Source organism: Pleurodeles waltl, chromosome 10 (genome assembly GCF_031143425.1).
Source record: "Pleurodeles waltl isolate 20211129_DDA chromosome 10, aPleWal1.hap1.20221129, whole genome shotgun sequence".
NCBI lineage: Eukaryota > Metazoa > Chordata > Amphibia > Caudata > Salamandridae > Pleurodeles > Pleurodeles waltl.
Genome location: NC_090449.1, coordinates 119,172,772 through 119,194,484, shown reverse-complemented (window position 1 = coordinate 119,194,484; position 21,713 = coordinate 119,172,772). Strand labels below are relative to the sequence as shown.

Below are 21,713 nucleotides of genomic sequence, written 5' to 3'. Positions count from 1 at the left end.
CCGGACCTCCCCAACCCGCCACCGCAGAGCACACCCACAACCCACCCTCCAAATAATAATGCACAAATCACCTTGGCGGACAGTGGAGGCCAGACGACCACTGGCGGTTCCGACGGCCACGGGCGGCAAGTGGACTGAACAGCAAGAAGTGCACACATCGGATAAGCGTGCAACCCACACACCTGAAACACATCCATAACCCCATAAAACACCCCTAGACATACCCCACAATCCTTTGCAATGAAACCAGGCCGAGAAGACTGAGACCACCAGAGGCAGACACCGAACGCCACCATACATGAGACGCACACTGACCCACAGAAGAGCACCCTCACTGAGTTCCCGGCCCGACACAATTCACCACACTCACCATGTCACACCCCAACCATCAACGCTTCACAGAAAGGGAGTTAAGGACCATAGTGGATGAGATCCTGAAGGTGGAGCCACAAATATTCGGGTGGAGGTGCAGCACACACCCATCGCAAAGAAGATGGAGTTATGGCAGACCATTGTGAACAGGGTCAATGCAGTGGGACACCATCCACGCACCAGGGACGACATCCGGAAGAGATGGAATGACCTGTGGGGGAAGGTCAGGGGCATGGCATCAAGGCACCACATTGCAGTCCAGAAGACTGGGGGAGGACTGCCACCAACACCACCAGAATACACAGACTGGGAGGAAAAGGTACTGGCCATCCTGAACCCTGAGGGACTCACTGGACTCACTGATGGAATGGACTCGGGTAAGTCATCAACATTTATCCCATATACACCATACCAGTTATGCATGCACCACCCCACCCCACCCAAACCCACCGGGACCAACACCCCACCCAGGCAACAGCCACTAAATCCACCCCCCCTGAATGACCACAAACCTACTAACAGGTCCACATCCCTCCCCCTGTGCACAGCCACCTACCCCTGCAATTACCCACAATGGAACGACACCCCTCACCACAATGCAACCCCACAGTCGAAGCAAAATGCAGTGTAAATCTCACAAAGGCACCCTGTAAGGCCACTGAAGGTAACCCCAGCACAAAATAGCCCAGTCCTGTGCGCCCCAAACGTTCATGCATCTGTAACAGACATGTCTATGTCCCCCAACAGGCACCACCACCCATGGCACCCTAATGGATGGTACAAGGAGTGCCAGTGCCCTCCAGGGAGACAGAGGCACCTCACAGGACACTGGTGAAGGATCCCTGGACACTGATGAGCAGGCAGGCCCCTCACACAGTCCTGGACTGTCACCATGCAGCAGCCCCACCCAGGAAACCACTGTCACCCCTACCACCCAGTCAAGACCAGCAGCCCATGGCAAGTGTCCCCACAACAGTGTATCCAGGCCACAGACTGGTGGAAGACAGGTACAGAGGCCACAGTCTCCCACTCCCAACATGCAAGAAGGCGAGGGCCCCAGTACAAGTGGCACTGCTAGACCTGTGGAGGGGACACAGACACAGGGGGCTAGGGCAAGTGCAAGGGTCTCAGAGGGCCAGGGGAAGGCCACAGAATGGATGCAGCAGCCCAGGACGTGATTTCAGAGGTATTGGGGACCTACCAGCATACCCATGACAGGTTGGCACAGATAGTGTCCACTCTGGAGCACAGTCAGAGGATGCAGCAGGAACACCACCAACATGCCATGGAGCAGTGGAAACAGCACAATAGCCACCATAGCAGGAGCACTGCTGCAGCTGGTACAAACCCAGTCTGAGACCCACACAGGACAGGAGTCCCCCCACTACAGCACCAGACACCCACCATGAAATTACACCATCACAGAAACATCCCAGGAACGTCCCTCACAGGAAACCAAAGGGCCTACCATGTCATCCCGTGAAGATCAACAGCAGGTGCCCAAACGTACCCTCAGGCTAAGATATGGCACTGGAACCCCAGCAAAGAATAAGGCCCCCTTCAAGAAGTAACTCAGCAACAATCTGCACAGCAACCATCCCACTCAATCAGCCACCACACATTGCTAAGAGGCAATATGAACTAATGTAAGAAATGACGGACCCATCAATACTACCAACAAGGCTGCCACCATGTTGGCTTTGAGGACACCCTCCCCTTACGACTTGCCATCACTGTAAATAGCAATATTCACTCCCTGCAACCAATAAAACACATATCACACCTGTAACACTGTCCCCTGTGTTAAAATGTGAAGTATGGATGCAACTGGCTGATAACCACTTTATTGTCAAATCTTTGCATGAAGGGAGTCCTGTGTGCCTAAATGTGGGCCCTAAGTAAATGCAGAAATATCAATCTGTACCATGCAGAACTGGACCATGTTTCACATATCATTATCAACTCCCCACTATATGACAGTGCACACTGACAGTATGTGTCACAAACCTCAATGTAAGCCCAAAGTCCCTCACAGTTACTGGAAGTAGAGTTGTACCAGTTGGGTCCTGGAATTGACATCTTCCCCTTCCGCATCATCACCATCACTCTCCTCCTCTCTCTGAGGTAGCTGGTCAGGACATACAGCACCCTCCACCTCCAAGAGGGGGATAGAATGTCTCACTGCCACGTTGTGCAGCATGCAGCAGGCCACCACTATTCTACACACCTTTTCAGGCCCATAGGCCAGGGAACCCCCAGAGATATGTAGACAACGAAATCTAGCCTTCAGGAGACCTATTGTGCTCTATCACCCTCCTAGTACGTCCATGGGCCTCATTGTAATTCCTCTCTGCATCCGTCCTAGGATTCCTCACTGGTGTCAGGAGCCAACGCAAGTTTGGATAGCCAGAATCACCTAGAAAAAGGTGCAATACAGAGTAGTCATTGTCAAGTCCCTTAGTCAGACAGCCTGGCTGTCTGCTATGTGTCAGTTAGTGACAGAAACACTTACATATGATCCACCCTCTGTCCTCTTGGAATTGTTCCATACTCAGTGGCACACTACTGTTACTCAACACAAAGGAATCATGGACTGAACCTGGGAACATGGCATTCACATGTGAGATGTACTGGTCTGCAGTACATATCAATTGGATGTTCATGGAATGAAAGTTCTTTCTGTTTCTGTAGACCTGTTCACTGACTCTTGGGGGGATGATCGGTATGTGGGTGCCATCGATGACACCTGTCACATGGGGTATGTTGGCAAAGGCATAGAATTCAGACTTGATGGCAGGAAGGTCAGTACTTAGGGGAAACCTCACATAGGACTGCAGGTGTCATACAAATGCATTTATAAATCTTGTCAGTACCATGCTGAACATTGGCTGTGAAAATCCAGCATCCATGCCCACTGTCACTTGAAATGAACCCGTGGCCAGGAAATGGAGTGCAGAGTGCTTTTGCATTTCAGTAGGGATGGCATGCTGATTACGATTTCCCGGAGTTAGTGCAGGATCCAGGAAAGCACAAAGTTCCTGAATTGTTGCAAGTGTGAGTCTGTAATTGATTATGATCAGACGCTCCAGCATGGTCCTCATATCTACAAGTGGTCTGTACACTGATGGTGCCCTTCCTCGCAACAAGGGTCGGTACCTACGAGGGGTATCAAAAAGGTGTGATGAACACACATACATAGGCACACATTTTCATCAATTGTGCACTGCATATTTCATTGTAGTGACTCAACATTAACTGCTTCTTGACAGAGCTACATCTACACCTCAATGAGGGAACAGTGTTTTTCATGTGTGGTATATTACGGAATGGTCACATGCATAGGTGCTTTATGTGGCTAGTAGGGCCTGCCTTGTGCACATTTTTATTTATAGATGTGTAGTTACTGCCAAAATGTCTTCCCACTGCAATCCAGGCCTTTCGTTGTGGAAGTGACCTCATACCGCTAGCGGTTGACGTCACAACGTAAGGCGGTGTTTACTGCCATTCGCACGTCATTGGTTAACATGGATGCCAATAAGGAATCATGGCGTATCATGATCGCCGCCGGCGGGGACGGTGCACACCGCCACGGTACGTACGCGATTTCATCATCTATTATTCACTTGACTCCCTGATCTCGTGCGGACAGGTACTCCACTGTGTGTATTGCTGTAGGCTGCCTCTGGTCATGGATCTGGCTCGTGTTGCAGGGGAAAGGGTCCCGGCCTTCACCCAGGAGGAACTGGAGAGGCTAGTGGACAGGGTCCTGCCCCTGTACGCAAGACTCTACGGACGGCCAGAGGTACAGGTGAGTCGGGGTTTGGGGGGCACTGTTTGGGTGTAATGGATGGTGTTAAATGGACGTTGGTGTGCACCTCTGAGCCTGCATGGGCCGTGGTGCATGGCATGCTGCGTGCATATGGACTGTAAGTCTGAGTGTACTGTCCGTCCCATAGTGGACGAATAGCCAGCTTTACCTATCTTGCAAGTGCCTGACCTCTGTGTTCCATATCTCTGTCACCCTTTTTGGTCAGCGCCCACCAGAAGAGGGCACTTTGGCATGCCATCGCCAAGGAGGTGCGGATCATGGGGGTCTACAACTGGTGGAGCACCCACTGCAGAAAGAGGTGGGAGGACCTGTAGTGCTGGGCGCATAAGATCTGTGAGGCCCAGCTGGGGAAGTCCTCCCAACGTGGAAGGGGTGCCCGTTGGGCACTGACCCCCCTCATGCAACGTATCCTGGAGGAGGCGTACCCAGACATGGATGGGCGCTTGAAGGCTGCACAGCAGTCACAAGGGGGTGAGTACTCATGTCACAAACTTCAGTCTGGAAGGATGTCTGTGTGTGCATTAGGGTTCATACTGCTTAGAGGCAGGGGCTCTGACTGGTGTCCATGTACATGATGGTCCCCAAATGGTGTAGGGGTGTCTTTGTCAGGTCTCCCACACATCGCCTCCTTAAGTAGTTCAGGGGATGGGTGAAGAGCAGTGTTCTGGTCAGTAGTCAGGGGCATGGCCATGGGCATAGTGAATGGCGCTGCCTGTTGGGTGTGTCTTCTGGGTGGGTGTATGTATGGCCACTATGTACCTCCATTCAACTATTTACAAGTGTCTCTCCTGTTTTGTCTCCCCATCCCTGTTCTTTTGTGTTGGTTTTGTACAGCAGCAACATCTGGCAAGGGAGCTGAGGCACTGGCAATTGGGGAAGCAGCAACCCACTAATCCTCGGCGGCAGAGACATCCGACGCCAGGGGACCAGTGGGTGGGAGGGCGAGGGGAGTACCACGGGGGAGGCAACTACCACTGGAGGTAGTGACTCCGAGACCTCCTCCGATGAGGGCTCCCCGGCGGTGGCGGATCCTAGTGGCCACACCACTACAGTGACCCCCCCATTCCATCACCGCCCTCCCTTCTGCTCCCCACCGAGTTGCCCATGCCCGCTCACCCAGAAAGGTGGGCGTCTCCTTTGCCCCAGGCACCTCCTCCCCTGCCCCAGTTAGCCCTGCTGCCCTCACAGAGGAGGCTATTGACCTCCTGAGAACCATCTCTGTAGGGCAGACAACCAGTGCTGTGTCTGCCCTACAGTGATCTTTTCAGGCTCTGGCCTCCTCTTGGACGGCAACCAGTTTCTCTGGCCATTCCGACCCCGCTCCAACCCCCTCTACCTCTTCCAGCACCCCACTCCCTTCACCCATCCAAAGCAAACATTCTGACATGCAGTCAAGCACATCAACACACAGGAACCACACTCCTAAACACGAGCACCACACCTCCCACCACAAGCATTCACACAGCCAACGGACACATGCACACACAACAACATCGACTTCCCCCAGGGTGCCCACCTCTTCCGCCTTCCTGTCTGTCCCCGCTACCTCCACTCCCTCATGCACTGCACATTCAGTCACTGTTGCTGCTCCTCTTACTGCTCTCACGACAATAGCAGACATCCATACATGCACCCCATACACCACACCTGCACTCACCACAACTACTGTAGTTGACACATGCAGCACACTCACGAGACTTGCAGACACCCACACAACATACATCCACACTAGCTGCTTCTCTTCTCCCACTGTGTCCACCCCCCTACAAAAACACACAAACACACCAAGACACCCACCCATCACACATCTGCTACACCACAGCATACTGTCCAGTCACCTGCACCCACTACACGCACCCCTACACCACATACATCCACTGCCTCTGCTTCCACTCCCACACCCTCATCCAGGACCACCCCAATTGCTCTGAAGAAACTTTTCCTCTCCCATGCAGACCTCTTCCAACCCACTAGCCCACCCCTTCTTGTCCCTAAGCGTGCTCACCTCCTTGCCCTTTCCACTCCTTCCACTTAACAGCCCACCCCTGTCTGCCCTTCCCATTCCCATGCCCCTTCCCCAGAGGAAAAAAAGGCCTGGGCAGAGCCTAGTCCATCTGGCTCCACCCGCTCAAAACACCCCCCCCCCACCTTCAAAGATCAAACCCACACCCCCTTCACCTTCCAAACGAAAGTCCAAGGCCCACCCCGTCACAAATACCCACATCCACCCCCGTTCCGTGAGGTGCCTGGATGCCCCTTTGTTGCCCCATGAGGTGGAGTACCGTGCACTTTTGGGAGTCAGGTTGGGTCCGTTGTGGCCCATGGCACTTGTAGCGGTACGGACAGGCCATTGGCCCTGTTTGAAGTAGTTGGCTCTGTGAGCTTTAATTAAATATTTCTATATATTTAATGTGTTTTGGCGGCACACTGTTGAACCCTGGTCTTTAATTTCATTGTTTATGGGTGTGGGGCATTTGTATGTACTATGGTCAAGTTGGATTTGCCTTGTGTCGGGTACGTACCGCTTGCTGTGGGGTGTATGACTTGTGCTGCTGTGAAGGGTTGGGGGGCATTGCTGGGTGGGTGGAGTGGGTGGGTATGTAACTGTGCCCTTTCCTCCCTTGTTTCGTAGGTTGCGGTACTTAACGTCGTCGTCTTTGTCAGCGGTCTCGGTCGTGGAGCTATATGGCATGGAGCAGGGCTGGCATGATCTGCAGCTCTCTATCCATGTCTGCTTCGGCGCGTTGTGAGGGCCTCCCTTGAGTGTTTCTTTGGATTTGGTTCATTTCCGCCTGGCTTTGCGTGGTGGTGGTTCCCGCCCCGGAACTGACGGCGGTCTAGTGGTTCATTATTTGATGGGTGGGTTGGGCCTTTCCATTGGCCTATAGGCGGACTCTGCCGTCGTCGTTGGCACTCCTGTACTGGCGGTGGGTGGTTTTATGAATGCCTGTGTTTCGTTTGGTTCATTATTTGGCGGTCCGGACCGCTCCTCTGTTGGCGGTCTTTTCCGCCACCGGCTGAGGCTGGGTACGGACCGCTGTGTTCACAATGAGGGCCATAATCTATTGTTGATTTGCTATTTATTGCATATTGAAAGGGGAGCAGAAATATTATTTACTGGGTCTCTGTAAACAAAATACTGAGCAGAAACGTCTCCTTCAGGAGATTGCTTAGTGGCTATGGTATCTGCAGTCATTGCTGAGGGTATTTTGGTTACTTTTATTTTCAATACTATTGATGATGCCATCAATGTTATCTCCATCCACAGCATTTCTGTCAACATCTTCATCATCTTTGTCATCAGAGATCTCTTCAGTGGTATTACCGTCTACAATATATTCGTAGATGACCTCATGGATGGTGTGGCCATTGTCTCTGTTGATGTTGCTCCTGTCAATGGAGATTTTGCCATTGTCAGTGATGGCTTTTTCATGGAATGGTTAGTGTCATCAGAGCTGTTTTCATCAACAACAATGTCGTTGACAGCGATAAAGAGTCAGACTGTAAAGCTGGCAAAAACATAGGTTCCTTGTTGGTTGCTTAGCCAGCTTCTTTTTCTTAGGTCTTTGGGGTGCAGATTATATTTTTTGTTGCTTTTCAGACAGGACTTCGTCAGTATTAGTTACAAATTTGAAGGAAATAGCCTCCTTTCTTGATTATTTTTAATGGCTTTTCTGTGAGTTTCTCCTTCATATTTTTCCTTTGAATGACACACAGAATGGGAATGCACTCTTTTGAGAGATTTTGAAGACGTTTCCCCTTCTTCCTCAGAAGAATGAATATCTTCAGTTTTTTACTTTTGCAGCCACAACAACAATCTTGCCTCTCTGCCTTTCAGTGTCTTTGCACAAAAAGTTCAACAAATGTTACATTTCATGGCTTTATGAACTGGATGTAGAAAATGTATGCAATATGTTCTGTGGGAGCGCTGGTGCGATGATGGGGTTTTGCCCTGGGCACCACTGATATGATGCCAAGAAGGGACACTCCCCTCATATACTCCTGATGGCACAGTGTGACCTGGAGGGCAGTGGGACATACTGGGCCACATATGTGCATAATTTACCGTATTGACGCTCCTGCGGGTGCTGTTGGACTAACCCCCTGTTGCACAGAAATCCTACTTCGGCCCCCACAATGGTGAAAGAAAAAAGACCAAAAGCAGCACAATCTAAAACATTTTTACAATATACAATACCCCGGCTGTGCCCCTAAGAATTGGGACCCAAAGGTTGGAAAAGCCAGAGCCTAAAGATCAAACACAGGGCACAACAGAGATCGTAGCTGCTATTAAAAGATCTAGAATGGCATTAGAGGCTAAAATAGGCACAATGTCCATGGACATAGGCCAATTCAGATTGGACCTCCGCAAGGTGGTTGAAAGAGTCACAAGTCCTGAAGAGGAAGTCACCACCATCAAGAAGGACTTTAGAGAGCTTAAGGCCAAAGTGGCAGGCTTCAAATGTAGTGCGACACAAATGGAGGAACATGTGGAGGACGCAGATGGATGCTCAAGAAGGAATAACCTATAATTCCTTGGGCTCTATGCAGAACTCTTTCTTGAAGAATAGATAGTTAACACGCCTAAACTCAAACGTCTCTCCATATTCTTTTCAACTGAATGAGCACATAGGATGCTGGTGGCAGCTCCGTGCCCTGGTGTGCCGCCTACAGCATTTTAGCCCAATGTTCAACTACAGAGAATGCAATGTAATTCTTCAACACGTCCGTGCCCACAGCCCCCTGCGTTCCAAGGACAAATATTCATCTTTCCGGACTACACCCAGAGGGTCCAGGATCTTCACAAGAACTTTCTGTTGGTTAAGAAACAGTAGCAGAAGCGAATCATAAAATTCAGTTTGATGTTCCCAGCCAAGCTCCGCATCCAGTATGATGATAGGGTGTACTTCTATGAATCACTACAATATGGCACGGATTGGCTGGAGTCTCTTGGCTTGAATGGAAAGCAGTGAACGTCTTAATGATGAGAACTAAGAAGCTGTGGGGTATGCTGTTCTGCAAGGAAACAAGCAAAGTTGCAGAGTCACCTTAGATCCCCCTGAAGAGGCGAGAGGGGACCGTATCTTGGTGTGCCTGGATACCCCTAGAAACACAGATCTCCTTCTTACAGCTGCGCCTTGTCAAAGATACACTGAGTGACAGTACTGAAATGGTGTGAGCAACAATGAGCCAGGTGCTCAGTAGAGGTTTGTGCCGGAAGTTAATGATGGAGGCGAGAGACATCACTGGGAAAGACACTTATGTCACCTTTCTTCTGTTGGGGACCAAAATTATACTAATGGGAAAGAACTTTTTGCATACAATTTACTTCTTGGTTTGGAAAGACTGAGGGCTAGGCCACTGCAGATTGCTGAGTACCAACTTGGGGTTTGCGACTTGTGAGGGTCCTGGTAACTCGAACAATTTCTACACTTGGTGCCTCCATAGCACTTTAGTTGGGTAAGGGAGGGGAGGGAGATTGGTTCGCGGTTTGGTATCCCTTTGGTCACCAGTTGAGTCAGGAGGGTTCAGTAGATTCTGCCTGTGGGCAGGATAAGTGGGTGGGGAGGTTCTTTTATGAAAATGTTACTCTTGGTTGTTTTGTAAGGGGGAAGCTTCCAATGTCATATGGCATTATCAGCAGGGTTACAGGTCGCTCTTAATTCTGAAATGGAATTGGTCACTAGCCCAAGATTTCTATGGCGAGCCTGGAATGTGCAGTGTCTGAATAGTCCAGAGAAATGAAATAGGGTGCACGCATATCTCCGGAGATATGGTATAGCAAGGGCATTTCTCAAGGAGACCTACTTGTGGGGGGACTGTATTAAGTTCTCGAGGAAACGATGGAGAGACCAGGTATGTGCCACGTCCTACTCCGGCTATGCCTGGGGGGGCATTGATATGGGTGGCCCAGGGGGTCCCGTATAAATAAAGTTGCATGCAGATAGATGGGGATGGGAGATACGTCATCCTAGAGGGCACGCTGGATGCCAATGAGTTCTACCTTCATAATATCTATGTGCCCAACATTGACAATGGTGCTTTTTTGGCTCTGTTTTGGTGGCCGAACAGATCTCCCTGGCAGCAGAGGTAATCAAGACAGGGCAATTCAACTGTGTTTTATATGGTTAACTAGACAGATCCCTACCCTGACAAGATACTAAACCCTGCATGACTTCGGCACTGGTGCAGGAACAGACGAGCTTAAGCCTCATTGATATATGGCAAATACACCACCCACACACATTTGTGTATTCATGCTACACTCGAGCAATTGGCACATATAGTAGATTAGATTAGTTTTTCATACACTCAGTTGCCACACTGAGGGTAGTAGACACACACAGTTTAGCCTAATACGTATCAAACCACTCACCACTATTGATTACATTTTCTTTGGAATGGCAGACGACGAAAGTACTGTTATGAAGGCTCAACACTGATGCTCTGACTGATCACGTCTTAGGGGGAAATGTTGTCAGATGCCCTCATGCAATATTTTGAACACAACTGGGATTGTGCGGGTAGTAGGGCAATGGAGCGGACGCCATGAAAGTGGTGATAAGAGGGGTAGTTTGGTGACCACTGTTGATATACGCTGTACCCTGGAAGGCGATCTAACGCACAAGGGGCAGTGGTAGAGGCATTATAGAGAGAACTGTCCACCAGTCCAGATGTCCTACAAGATTGGGATAGGCAGCTACAGCTACACAAGGTATTTAGGTTGTTGGATCAATTAGAAAAACATATCTGACATACCGGACAAAGGCGATGGTACATGGAAGGCGATAGGGCGGGTGCTTATTGGTATGCTTGGTTAAGTCTGAGATATCAGTACAGCCTGTCAGCGCACAAAGACAGGCAGGGGTGCAATGTGTACACTCAGCAGGTGATCAATGAAGTTTTCACAGCTCATGTATGTGAGGCATATACCGCACCGCCAAGTAGTGCAGAGCTCCATCTACTTCGTGAATATTTGGCGGAGTTGCTGTGACTCTCCTTGGAAGAGTGCAGAATACTGGGTCCCCACTGACCAGACAAGAATTACTAGGAGTGGTAAACACATTGAAAACTGCTAAGACCCTAGGGGGAGATGGCCTCCTGGCATGATTTGAAGCAGTGGAAAAAGGGTTGCTCCCAAACTCCATGAGAAAGGCCCTAATTGTATTAATAAACCCAGAAAAGACCCCTTGGAGGCGGGCTCCTGTTGGACGCTCTCCATGTTGAATGTTGATCAGAAATTCCTTAGTCATCCATTGGTGGCAAGACTGATTCCCATCTTCCGTGCTTGATCCATACAGATCAGTTGGGATTTATCCCACATCGTAACACTCTGCGTAACCTACGCCGTTTGACACCAAGTCCTTCATGCGCCTATATTAGATGATGACCCATACGCACTTTCCTTCCTAGACAACAAACAAGCCTTCAATTGTGTGTGCTGGGACTATGTCTGGCAAGTCTTAGACAAGATAAGACTGGGTCCAAATTATATCAAGTGGGTTAAATTGCTCTATGGAAGCCCAAAAGCAAGAGAACGAACTGGACGGTACTGAGATCTTATTGCAGAGAGGCACACAGCTGGGATAACAACTATCCCCCTTAATCTTTTCTCCTGCGATGGAGCCTCTGGCGTGTTGTCTTCACCATGCGACAAACCTATTACACCCAGACACTGTTTAAAGTACATGCAGTAGTGCACAAAGTGTTGATCAATGCTAGATTTAAACTGAAACTGATACAATACAACATAGTGCACTTGACCTAGCTCTCCACCCAGAAATTGCACACTAAGGCGGTCATTCTGACCCTGGCGGTCAAAGACCGCCAGGGCGGAGGACCGCGGGAGCACCGCCGACAGGCCGGCGGTGCTCCAATGGGGATTCCGACCGCGGCGGTAAAGCCGCGGTCGGACCGGCAACACTGGCGGGCTCCTGCCAGTGTACCGCCGCCCCATTGAATCCTCCAAGGCGGCGCAGCTTGCTGCGCCGCCGAGGGGATTCCGACCCCCCCTACCGCCATCCGATCCCGGCGGTCCGACCGCCGGGATCCGGATGGCGGTAGGGGGGGTCGCGGGGCCCCTGGGGGCCCCTGCAGTGACCATGCCACTGGCATGGGCATTGCAGGGGCCCCCGTAAGAGGGCCCCTAAATGTATTTCACTGTCTGATACGCGACGGGTGCAACTGCACCCGTCGCACAGCTTCCACTCCGCCGGCTCGATTCCGAGCCGGCTTCATCGTGGAAGCCTCTTTCCCGCTGGGCTGGCGGGCGGCCTGCCGCCCGCCCGCCAGCCCAGCGGGAAAGTCAGAATTACCGCCGCGGTCTTTCGACCGCGGAACGGTAACCTGACGGCGGGACTTTGGCGGGCGGCCTCCGCCGCCCGCCAAGGTCAGAATGAGGGCCTATATACCCTGCCAAGGATCACAACTGCGCTAGATGAGGTACTACTGTGGAAGATTTCCTTCATGCCGTATGGCACTGCACTAATAATATGCCCTATTGGATGAAAATATTACACCAAATCAAACATGTGACAGGCTAGGATGTGCCACACACAACTAAACAGTGCTGGCTGGGCCTGCTCCCTGACAACTCAAAAATTAAGAAGCTTATTCACAATATTGGGATTCATAGTAGCTAAAAGACGCATTGCAATTAAATGGTTAAATGCTAGACACCGCCCCACACACACACAGAAGGACTGGAAGACAGATGTGCTAAAATGGGCTGGACAGGGCCGGCTTTAGGACTGGTGGCGCCCTGTGCTACAGTTTATTGTAGCGCCCCCCCACCCCAGGCCCTCCTCCTCGGTTTTACTCACTACCACCACGCAAATGTGCCCCCATCTCTCCATTACTCCCCTTTCACACACATTCATGTGTTTTACTGCACTTGTAAAGGCTGGCTGTATTAATCCACTCAGCTAGCCGCATAAAATATAGGGGCATATTTAAGAGCCCCTTGCGCCATTCTAACGCCAAATTAGTGTCGTTTTTTTACACTAATGTGGCGTTAGAAGGCCAAAAACATTGTGCATGTATTGCGCCACTTTGTATCCCTTTGTGCTACATTATGCCTGCGCCAGGCATAATCTATGCACAGGTGGCTTTCCCCTGTTAGGGAGAGCCCAAACAATGGCGCAAAGAAATCTGACAGATTTCTTTGCGTCATTTTCTTCCGGCACTTTTAACGCCCTCTCAGAGCAGATGTTAAAACGAGGCGTCTGTTGGTTAGAATGGGCCTCTGGGTGCTTTGCAAGATTAGCATCAACAAATTTTACGTTAATCCTGCAAAGCGCCGGACTATCGTAAAAAATTCTGACACTAGTCTCGTAACTACCCCCATGTTATGCCGTATTTTAAATACAGCGCACACATGGTGGCGGTAGGGGAGCGCTTAGGGGCAAGAAAAGTGATGCAGCACTGTGTGCAGTGCCCCTTTTTTCACATATGCCCCTTAGTGGCATATTTAAGAGCCTCTAGTGCCATTCTAAGGCCACATTAGTGCAATTTTTTTTAAGCTAATGTGGTGCTAAAAGGTAAGAAATGCAGCACCATATTTATAATGTGGCGCAATGCATGCACTGCGCCACTTTGTAACCATTGTTGCTACATTATGCCTGCAGGCAGGCATAATGTATGCAAAGGGGGCATCCCCCCGTTAGAGGGGCCAAAAAAATGGCAAAAAGAAATCTGACAGATTTCTTTGCAACATTTGTTTCTGGCACTTTTAACGCCTGCTCAGAGCAGGCATTAAAGGGAGGATTCAATTGGTTACAATGGGCTTCTAGGTGCTTTGCAGGATTAGCGTCAACATTTTTTATGCTAATCCTGCAAAGTGACGGACTAGCATAAAAAACTCTGACTCTAGTCTCCTAACTGCTGCCATGCTGCCCCATATTTTAAATATGATGTACACATGGTGGCGTTGGGGGGGGGGTGCGCTAAAGGGCGCAAGAAAAGTGGGGCAGCACTGTGTGCAGCGCCACTTTTTTCAATTATGCCCCATAGGGCAGTGCTTAATATGTAAATAAAAAGGTGCCTGAGCCCAAAGCACTCCTCTTAAACATGCGGCTGCTGCAATTAAATGTGTGAGCACAGAATACAGAGGCAGTGTAATCCTGAAGACATCTCGGGCCTCTTCAATCCACTTACAAGCACTCCCTGCCCCTTCAGCTCACTCTTGCAGATTTTTGCTTTTTCCCATTGTGACGCTTTTTTGTTTTTCTCTTCCTCCGTCTTTCCCAAATGTGTCTTTTTCTCGCAGTAAATGCTTGAGGCAGAAAAATAAGTGGCGGCTCTCAAAAATAAGTGGCGGTGCTCCGCACCGGAAACAACAAGCACAAATTAAGCACTGGCATAGGGGCATATTTAAGAGCCACTAGTAACATTCTAACACCACATTAGTGTAATTTTTTTCCAGGACAAGAGGGTGGCTGAAGACCTGCTTTTCTGGGGCGCTGTGACGCAAACGCTGCTGGAGCCTCATGAAGGCGACTAATCTGGAACCAGATAACTAAATAAGACATTATGGTACGGTAAAATAGTAAGGATAAATAGGCGACAGGAAATAAGTGCCTGCTCGTATCATATTTAGGAACAGGGACCCCATGGTTGCGATTGAAAGTATTTATATATGTGCAATACAGTAGACAACTGGAAGCTAGGGGGGTTGGAATGGGAGGAGTAGTGTATTAGACGTAATTAGTTTAAATTATTTCTGTTATCGACGATTATATTTTTGGCAGACAAAAGTGCTGTAATTCACCACTGATATGCGTAGAGAGGCTGATGTCCATTTTACTGTGATGGGAATAAATACTGTATTAAGAAGTTTGCTGCCCCGCTACTTGAAATGTCCAGTGTAAAAAGGTGTTGAAGCATATTTTACTGTGCTAAAAATAGGTTTTGTAATAAGATGTACACTGTCTTACTACTTGAAATGTTAACAAAGAATTTCAAAACAAACAAAAAAAGCTTAAACTGCTTACCTTTGCTGACGGGGAACTTGATCTTCGTGGCAGAAGGGGTACTGTGAGATAGGTTGCTCATCGCCTTTGATCGTAAGAAGAGCTTCATTGGCTGGGTCGGTTGTGGGAGCCTTAGATCAGAAACACTATCCAATTTACGAACTTGTCTATTCTTGGACTTTTCCTTTTAGAGATAGAATTCATAATTATTTAATGTCCAGGGTCCATTGAAAAAACTCCTCACTGCCATTAACATAAGAGAAGATCTCACAAAATATGTACTGAAATCTATACGTTTTCAATGTTCTCCAAGAAACTGAGTGGTTACCTAGTTTTCTCATACAGTGAGTTAATTTAGGACTCGATGTACTCGTGCTTGCAAACTAGGAACAGTCAAATTGCACACTAACTTGTTTGTGAATGGGAATGTATTTTGTTATGCATCCTATGTACTAATAAGCCTCATTTACAGTGCACCAATGATCTTCCAACTGAATAGCAGGTGAGTGTTATTTTGCAACCGTCTATGAATGACTGCAAATGCAGGGATTATGACCTGAAGGTACAGCAGGCCACGATTCCTGCATTTGCAATCTTATACAGGGTTTCATGTTTTTTAAAAGCAGTTTGTGCCCATTAAGCTGCTTAAAAAATGTTTCCTGTTTAGGAATATATGTGTGCCCAGGATGGCCGCCAACTCTCGCTGAGGCCATCTGACACCGGTCCCAAACGAAAGTGGGACAGCATCCCCATTGCGAATTTTACCATCCTAACATGAGGGGGTAATATTTCAGTGGTTTGTGACTTCTACTAGGGTACACGCCGCAAATATATTCCTTTGAGACTTGCAAAGAGAAGACAAAGAAAATGGATTACTTATCAGTAACGTCTGGTATCCAGCATTAGAACCTTTTATAGATCCACATGCTTGAACCATTCCTGGTTGTCTAGCTTGGAACCCTCTGTAATACATGTTAGCAGGGCAACCTATATTACACTCAATAGTAATGAAAAAAGCAAAAGGCTACATACAATAATTCCACCTCATTTTGGGACCTGAACGTCAGTCAATAGGGTACTAGGACCCACAGCTCTGCCCCTAACAAAGGCTTCCAACTATCGGATGTTAGTTTGTGACACTGTAGATAAAGTACGGAAGAGCATCATGATGAGGGAGAAAGGAGGATCATATTTGAAGCTAAGAAGAAAACAATGCTGGAGACACATAGGTACAGATAACAGATTTTACTCTCCACCATTGGATCTTTCATAGATTGAAATGCTTGACTCAAGATTAGCAAAGCAGTAATAAGACAGGGGAAGGCAGGAATGATGGTCACCTTATGGAAATAGGTTCCAGATCACCACTCATCCTACTTTCCTGGATGTAATGTCAAAGCAGTAAAAACGCACATCATTCCTCATATTGCTACTTTGCAGATTTCCCTGAGTGAGATTCAAGTAAAGAAAGCTGCTTAGGCTGCCATCCATCTTGTTCAGTGAGGTCTTATAGTTTCAGAAAGTGATCTGTACAAAGACATGAGAGCCAGAATTATACATGAAACAATCCATCTGCCAAGTGTTGATTTGATTTTGATCTCTCTCTATAAAATGGCCATAAGCTATGTAACATTAGTCCAAACAGCGAAAGTCCTTTTTCGTTTGAAGTTTGAAATGTCTTACATTTTTTATTGTCTTAAGGAAGCCTTTACACACTGGAGACATCATCTGAAGTAGGACAGCATAAAATTACAGATTTGAGCTATCACATAAATCTTCTATAGATAGCAATTATGTAATGTTCTACCTGACATGACGGGGGGGGGGGGGGGGGCTCCGTTCTTTTCTCACTTCAATGTAGCCACATATCAACCTGTCAATCCGTACGTAAAGGCAGACACACTCTAGATTAAATGAACCTGACGTAGGTGGAAAAGGTGATACTCCATATACTTTGGCTCGCTCAAAATGTGCTTATCAGAACATCTTGAATCTGATTTGAAATAAAAAAAAACAGTATTCCCCTCCCCAAATCTATTAATAGAATCCCAAAACATTTCTTCAATAAGCTGCTGTCTAAGATTTAGAAGCACCTGTGGGCAGGTAAATAATCATGAATCTCCGTCTCCAAATGTATATTTATCAGTAGACGAAGGAAGATTAGAAAAAGCTGACTTACAGCTGTTTCACTCGACAGCACAGATGGTCACCATCAGCAACTGTCAATTTGCAGAGCGAGAAAATCCTTCTAAGTATCTTGAACTACTGCTATTCTCTTGAGACTGGCCCGATAGAATAGCTCCTGCTGTCATTGTCTCAGCAAAAAAAGTGGCCGTGTTGTTTGGTACAGCATCCCACTATACATGAGACGCGAGCGGCTATCCTTGTCCATAAGCAGGGTCTGCTCTTCTGCACAGTGTGTTCTTGTGCAGATAAATTATTTGGTGTAGTCTGTGTGCAGTTTTATCTTCTTGTCTTTGTGCAATTTGCTATGCTACACAGTGTGATTTTATGTAGAGTGTGCTCTTCTCTGTGTGCGAAAGGAACTTGTTACTTAACTTCGGTAACTCATTATCTTGTAGCGACTCTTTCTAGCTGCAGATTCCTTACATTTAGAATTTCCTGGCTCCTGGTGTCAGCTTGGAATCCGGAACATTTGCAGAGCAATATCCTTGCGCGCACCACCAGGTGATGTTCAGATCCACGTGGCGTTGTCGTATTGTTGGAGCCGTTTGTGACATCACGATCACGTATAGTGGCGCCACCAAGGCACGCATATCTCAGTTCCTTTTTCATGACCTTCCACACCAGAAGCACAGAGCCATTGAAAGAACTAACAGTTTGTTTGTGAAAAAAACTAGAACGCTGAAAGGGACAATCCCTGACCCTAATATGCTTGTCCACAGAGTGGGGAGGCATGGGTGGGTGTAAGGAATCTGCAGCTAGTTAGAGTTTTTACCAGATAATGCATTACCGAAGGAAATTAACTTGTTCATCTGATAGGGACTTCTAACTGCAGATTATTTACCTTTAGACAAGATACCCAAGCCATTATCTCCTGGCGGTGGGCTGCGAACAGATCTCCTTACACTTTAAAGTCCTGTAGGACCGAACGGGCAAAGTGCCCGTCTCTACAGACCTGATTATCCAGGCAGTAATGTCTTTCAAATGTGTGCAAAGATGCCCATGTCTCTGCCTGACAGATACCCAGGACTAGAACACCTCATGCTAGCGTAGTGGAAGCAGCCCTGCCCCTGGTGGAATGAGCTCTCAAGCCCTCAGAAGGCTGCTTCTTGGCCAGTGAGTAGCAGATCTTAATACAGAGAACGACCCAGCGCAAAATGGTTAGTTTCTGCACTACCTGACCTTTTTTTGCTCCCATTTACCCCACAAAGATGTGGTCACGTACTGGAACTCTTTTGTGCAGTCAAGGTAAAACAACAGTGCTCTTTTTGGATTTAGTCAGTGGGGTCGCTCCTCTTCTTTTGAAGAATGTAATTGAGCAAAGAAAGTGGGCAGGGTGATGTTCTGACCCAGATGAAATGGGGTCATCACTTTAGGGAGGAAAGAGGCATGAGTTCTAAGTACCACATTGTCCGGGAACATGATGCAATACAGCAGCTTAGATGAATACTCCTGCATCTCACACACCCTCCTGGCAGATGTTATCGCCACTAAGAAGGCTGTCTTGATGGTGAGCAGCCAGAGGGGACAGTTGTGCAGTAGCTCAAAGGGAGCACACATAAGAAATGTGAGAACCAGATTCGAATCCCACTGAGGCATAACAAAGGGCGAGGGGGAAACATACTGTATGTACAATCCCTTTGAGAAATCTATGTACAATAGGTGATTTGAATAATGAAGGCTGATCAGGAAGTCGAAAGTACACCGATAAGGCAGAAAGATAGCCTTTGAGAGTGCCCAAGGCAAAGCCCTGCTGAGCAAGGAATAAGACAAAGAGAAGATTGTCTGAGAGAGAAGCAGAAAGAGGATCAATAGAGCTTTCTGTATAATAATACACAAAGCGTTTCCAACGGCAGGCATATACCATCTTAGTGGAGGAACATCTGGCTGCTAAAATAACTTTACAGACTTCGGGAGGAAGGTCGAAGGCAGTCAACTGTTGCCACTCAATCACCACGCATGAAGGCGCAGAGTTGACAGGTTTGGGTAGAAAACCTTCCCCTGCTGATCTGACAGAAGATTTTCCCTAAGGGGCAGCCTGATCGGAGGATCGATGCTCATTTTCAGGAGCGCGGGATACCAGACTCTCCGGGCCCAGTCCGGAGTCACCAGGATTACTTGGGCCCAGTCGTTCCTGATCTTCTTGAGAACTGTGGGCAGAAGTGGTGTGGGCGGAAAGGCGTACAGGAGACATGAGTTTCACTCGCGACGAAAAGCTGATGTTGCGTGTTTTCTTCGGAGGTGAACAGATCTAACCAAGGCTCTCCCCTCTGCTGAAGGAGTCCTTGTGCCACCTCTGGATGGACACACCACTTGTGATCGCTAGGCATCAACGATTGAGTTAATCTGCCATGGCGTTCAGAGAACCTTCTAGGTGTTGAACAACCAAGGTTATGTCCTGCTGTTCCAGCCATGTCCAGAGACGCAAGGCCTCTTGACAAAGGGTCCACGATTCCACACTGCCCTTCTTGTTGCCCTTCTTGTTGCAGTACCACATTGCGGTGGTGTTGTCAATGAACACCTGCATTATCTTCCCTTTGACAACAGGAAGGAAAGCCTTCAATGCTAGTCAGAGCGCCCGGAGCTCCAGTAGGTTAATATGGAGTCGGGATTCCACCGGAGACCAGAGGCCTCTGATCTCCACCTCTCCCAGATGGCTGCCCCATCACAGAAGTGACGCATCTGTAACTACTACAAACTGGCTGGGGAATGGAAAGGAGTCTGCCTCTGACCCAATCGTGATTCACTAACCATCACTGCAGATCTTTTGCAGTTCCCTCCGATATCTAAACCATGTGGCGAGATACCCTGATGCTGTGCCCACTGGAACTTCAGGTCCCACTGCAGAGCCCTCATGTGCCTTCTGGCATGTTTTACTAACAGAAATCAGGAGGCCATGAGGCCCAGCAGCCACAGAGTCTGTCTCACGGAAATTCAGGATAGAGGTCGAAATGTCAGAATCATAACCTGAATAGCCTGGACTCGCTGCTTGGGATGATAGGCCTGAAACTGCACTGTGTCCAGAAAAGCTCAGATGAAAGAGATCATCTGAGAGGGAGTCAGGTGACTTTTGCATATTTATAGTGAACCCCAGTGAATGCAGGAGTTTTGCCTTAGTCTAGAGGTGGGTGATGACAGCCTGGGACGAAGAAGCCCAACAGCTCAAACAGCCAGTCGTCCAGGTAGGGGAAGCCTGAAACCCCTAACCTGCGCAGATGAGCTGTGGCCACCGCTTTCACTTTGGAGAACACCCCAGTGGTGCTGGTAAGTAAGGCCGAAGTGGAGCACAGTAAATTGAAAATGTTCATGGCCCACCTTGAAGCGCATGTAATGCCTCTGGGCAGGCAAGATGGGGATATGGAAACATGCATCCTGCAAGTCCAACGCTACCATCCAGTCTCTTTGGTCTAGGGCAGACAGGACAAGAGTGAGCCTTTTGAATTTCTCCTATTTGAGTAAGAGGTTGACATTCCGCAAATCCAAAATGGGGCGAAGGCCGTTGTTCTTTTTTTCGGTATCAGAAAGTAGTGGGAATAACAACCACTGCCTACTTCTGATATTGGGACCCTTTCTATGGCTCCCTTGGCCAAGACAGGCGGAACTTCCTTGGGCAGCAAAACTAAGTGATCCTCCATAAGTCATTCTTTTGACTGAGGCATTGGATGGTGAGAAAGACTGGAATTGCCCTTCTGTATGATCTGCAAAATCCATTTGTCCAATGTTATGGACTGCCAGTGAGGGAGATGAAATTGAATCCTCCCTCCAACTTGACACACATACTCATGCAGAATCATACTAGGAGGGCTTGGATGCTGTGGAGGAGGGGAACTGGGTGGTGAACGACTTCCGGCCAGAACCTCTGGGTCTGAAGGTACCACGTCTGTGTTCCCATGCAAGATGTTTCCCTGGCGGAGTGGGGTGGCTGGTGTGGTACTCTGCCCCTTCGAAAGCTTGATAGGGGCAACAGACAGGCTGGTGGCGGGGGTTCGCTGTAGGAAAGTACCCTCTTTCTTGGCATGGTTACCCCTATTTTCTGCCTGGTGTCAGTGTGTTTGACTGTGTTCATTGGGATCCTGGTAACCAGGACCCCAGTGATTATGCTCTCTCCCTTCAAACCTGGTAACTTGGTTACTTAGTCCCCACATTTGACATACTGGTGCCCCATGTAAGTCCCTAGTATATGGTACCCAGGTACCCAGGGCATTGGGGTACCAGAGGATCCCCATGGGCTGCAGCATGTATTATGCAACCCATGGGGAGTCCATGCAAAGTGTATAAGCTGGCATTCCACTGCAGCCTGCAACCTGGTGCATGCACCCTTTTCACTACAGGTCACTGCACCAGGTCACTGTAAACAA

The 21,713-nt window shown here is 48.5% G+C and overlaps 1 protein-coding gene across 1 annotated transcript in view; it reads right to left on the bottom strand.

Annotated features, from left to right (window-relative positions):
- LOC138262384 (kinesin-like protein KIF19) overlaps window positions 1-21,713 on the bottom strand; it is a 696,763-nt gene that overhangs the window by 100,624 nt on the left and 574,426 nt on the right. The window contains exon 16 of the mRNA XM_069212284.1: window positions 15,193-15,355. Coding sequence (XP_069068385.1) covers window positions 15,193-15,355 — 163 coding nt within the window. The remainder of the gene's footprint in view (window positions 1-15,192; window positions 15,356-21,713) is intronic.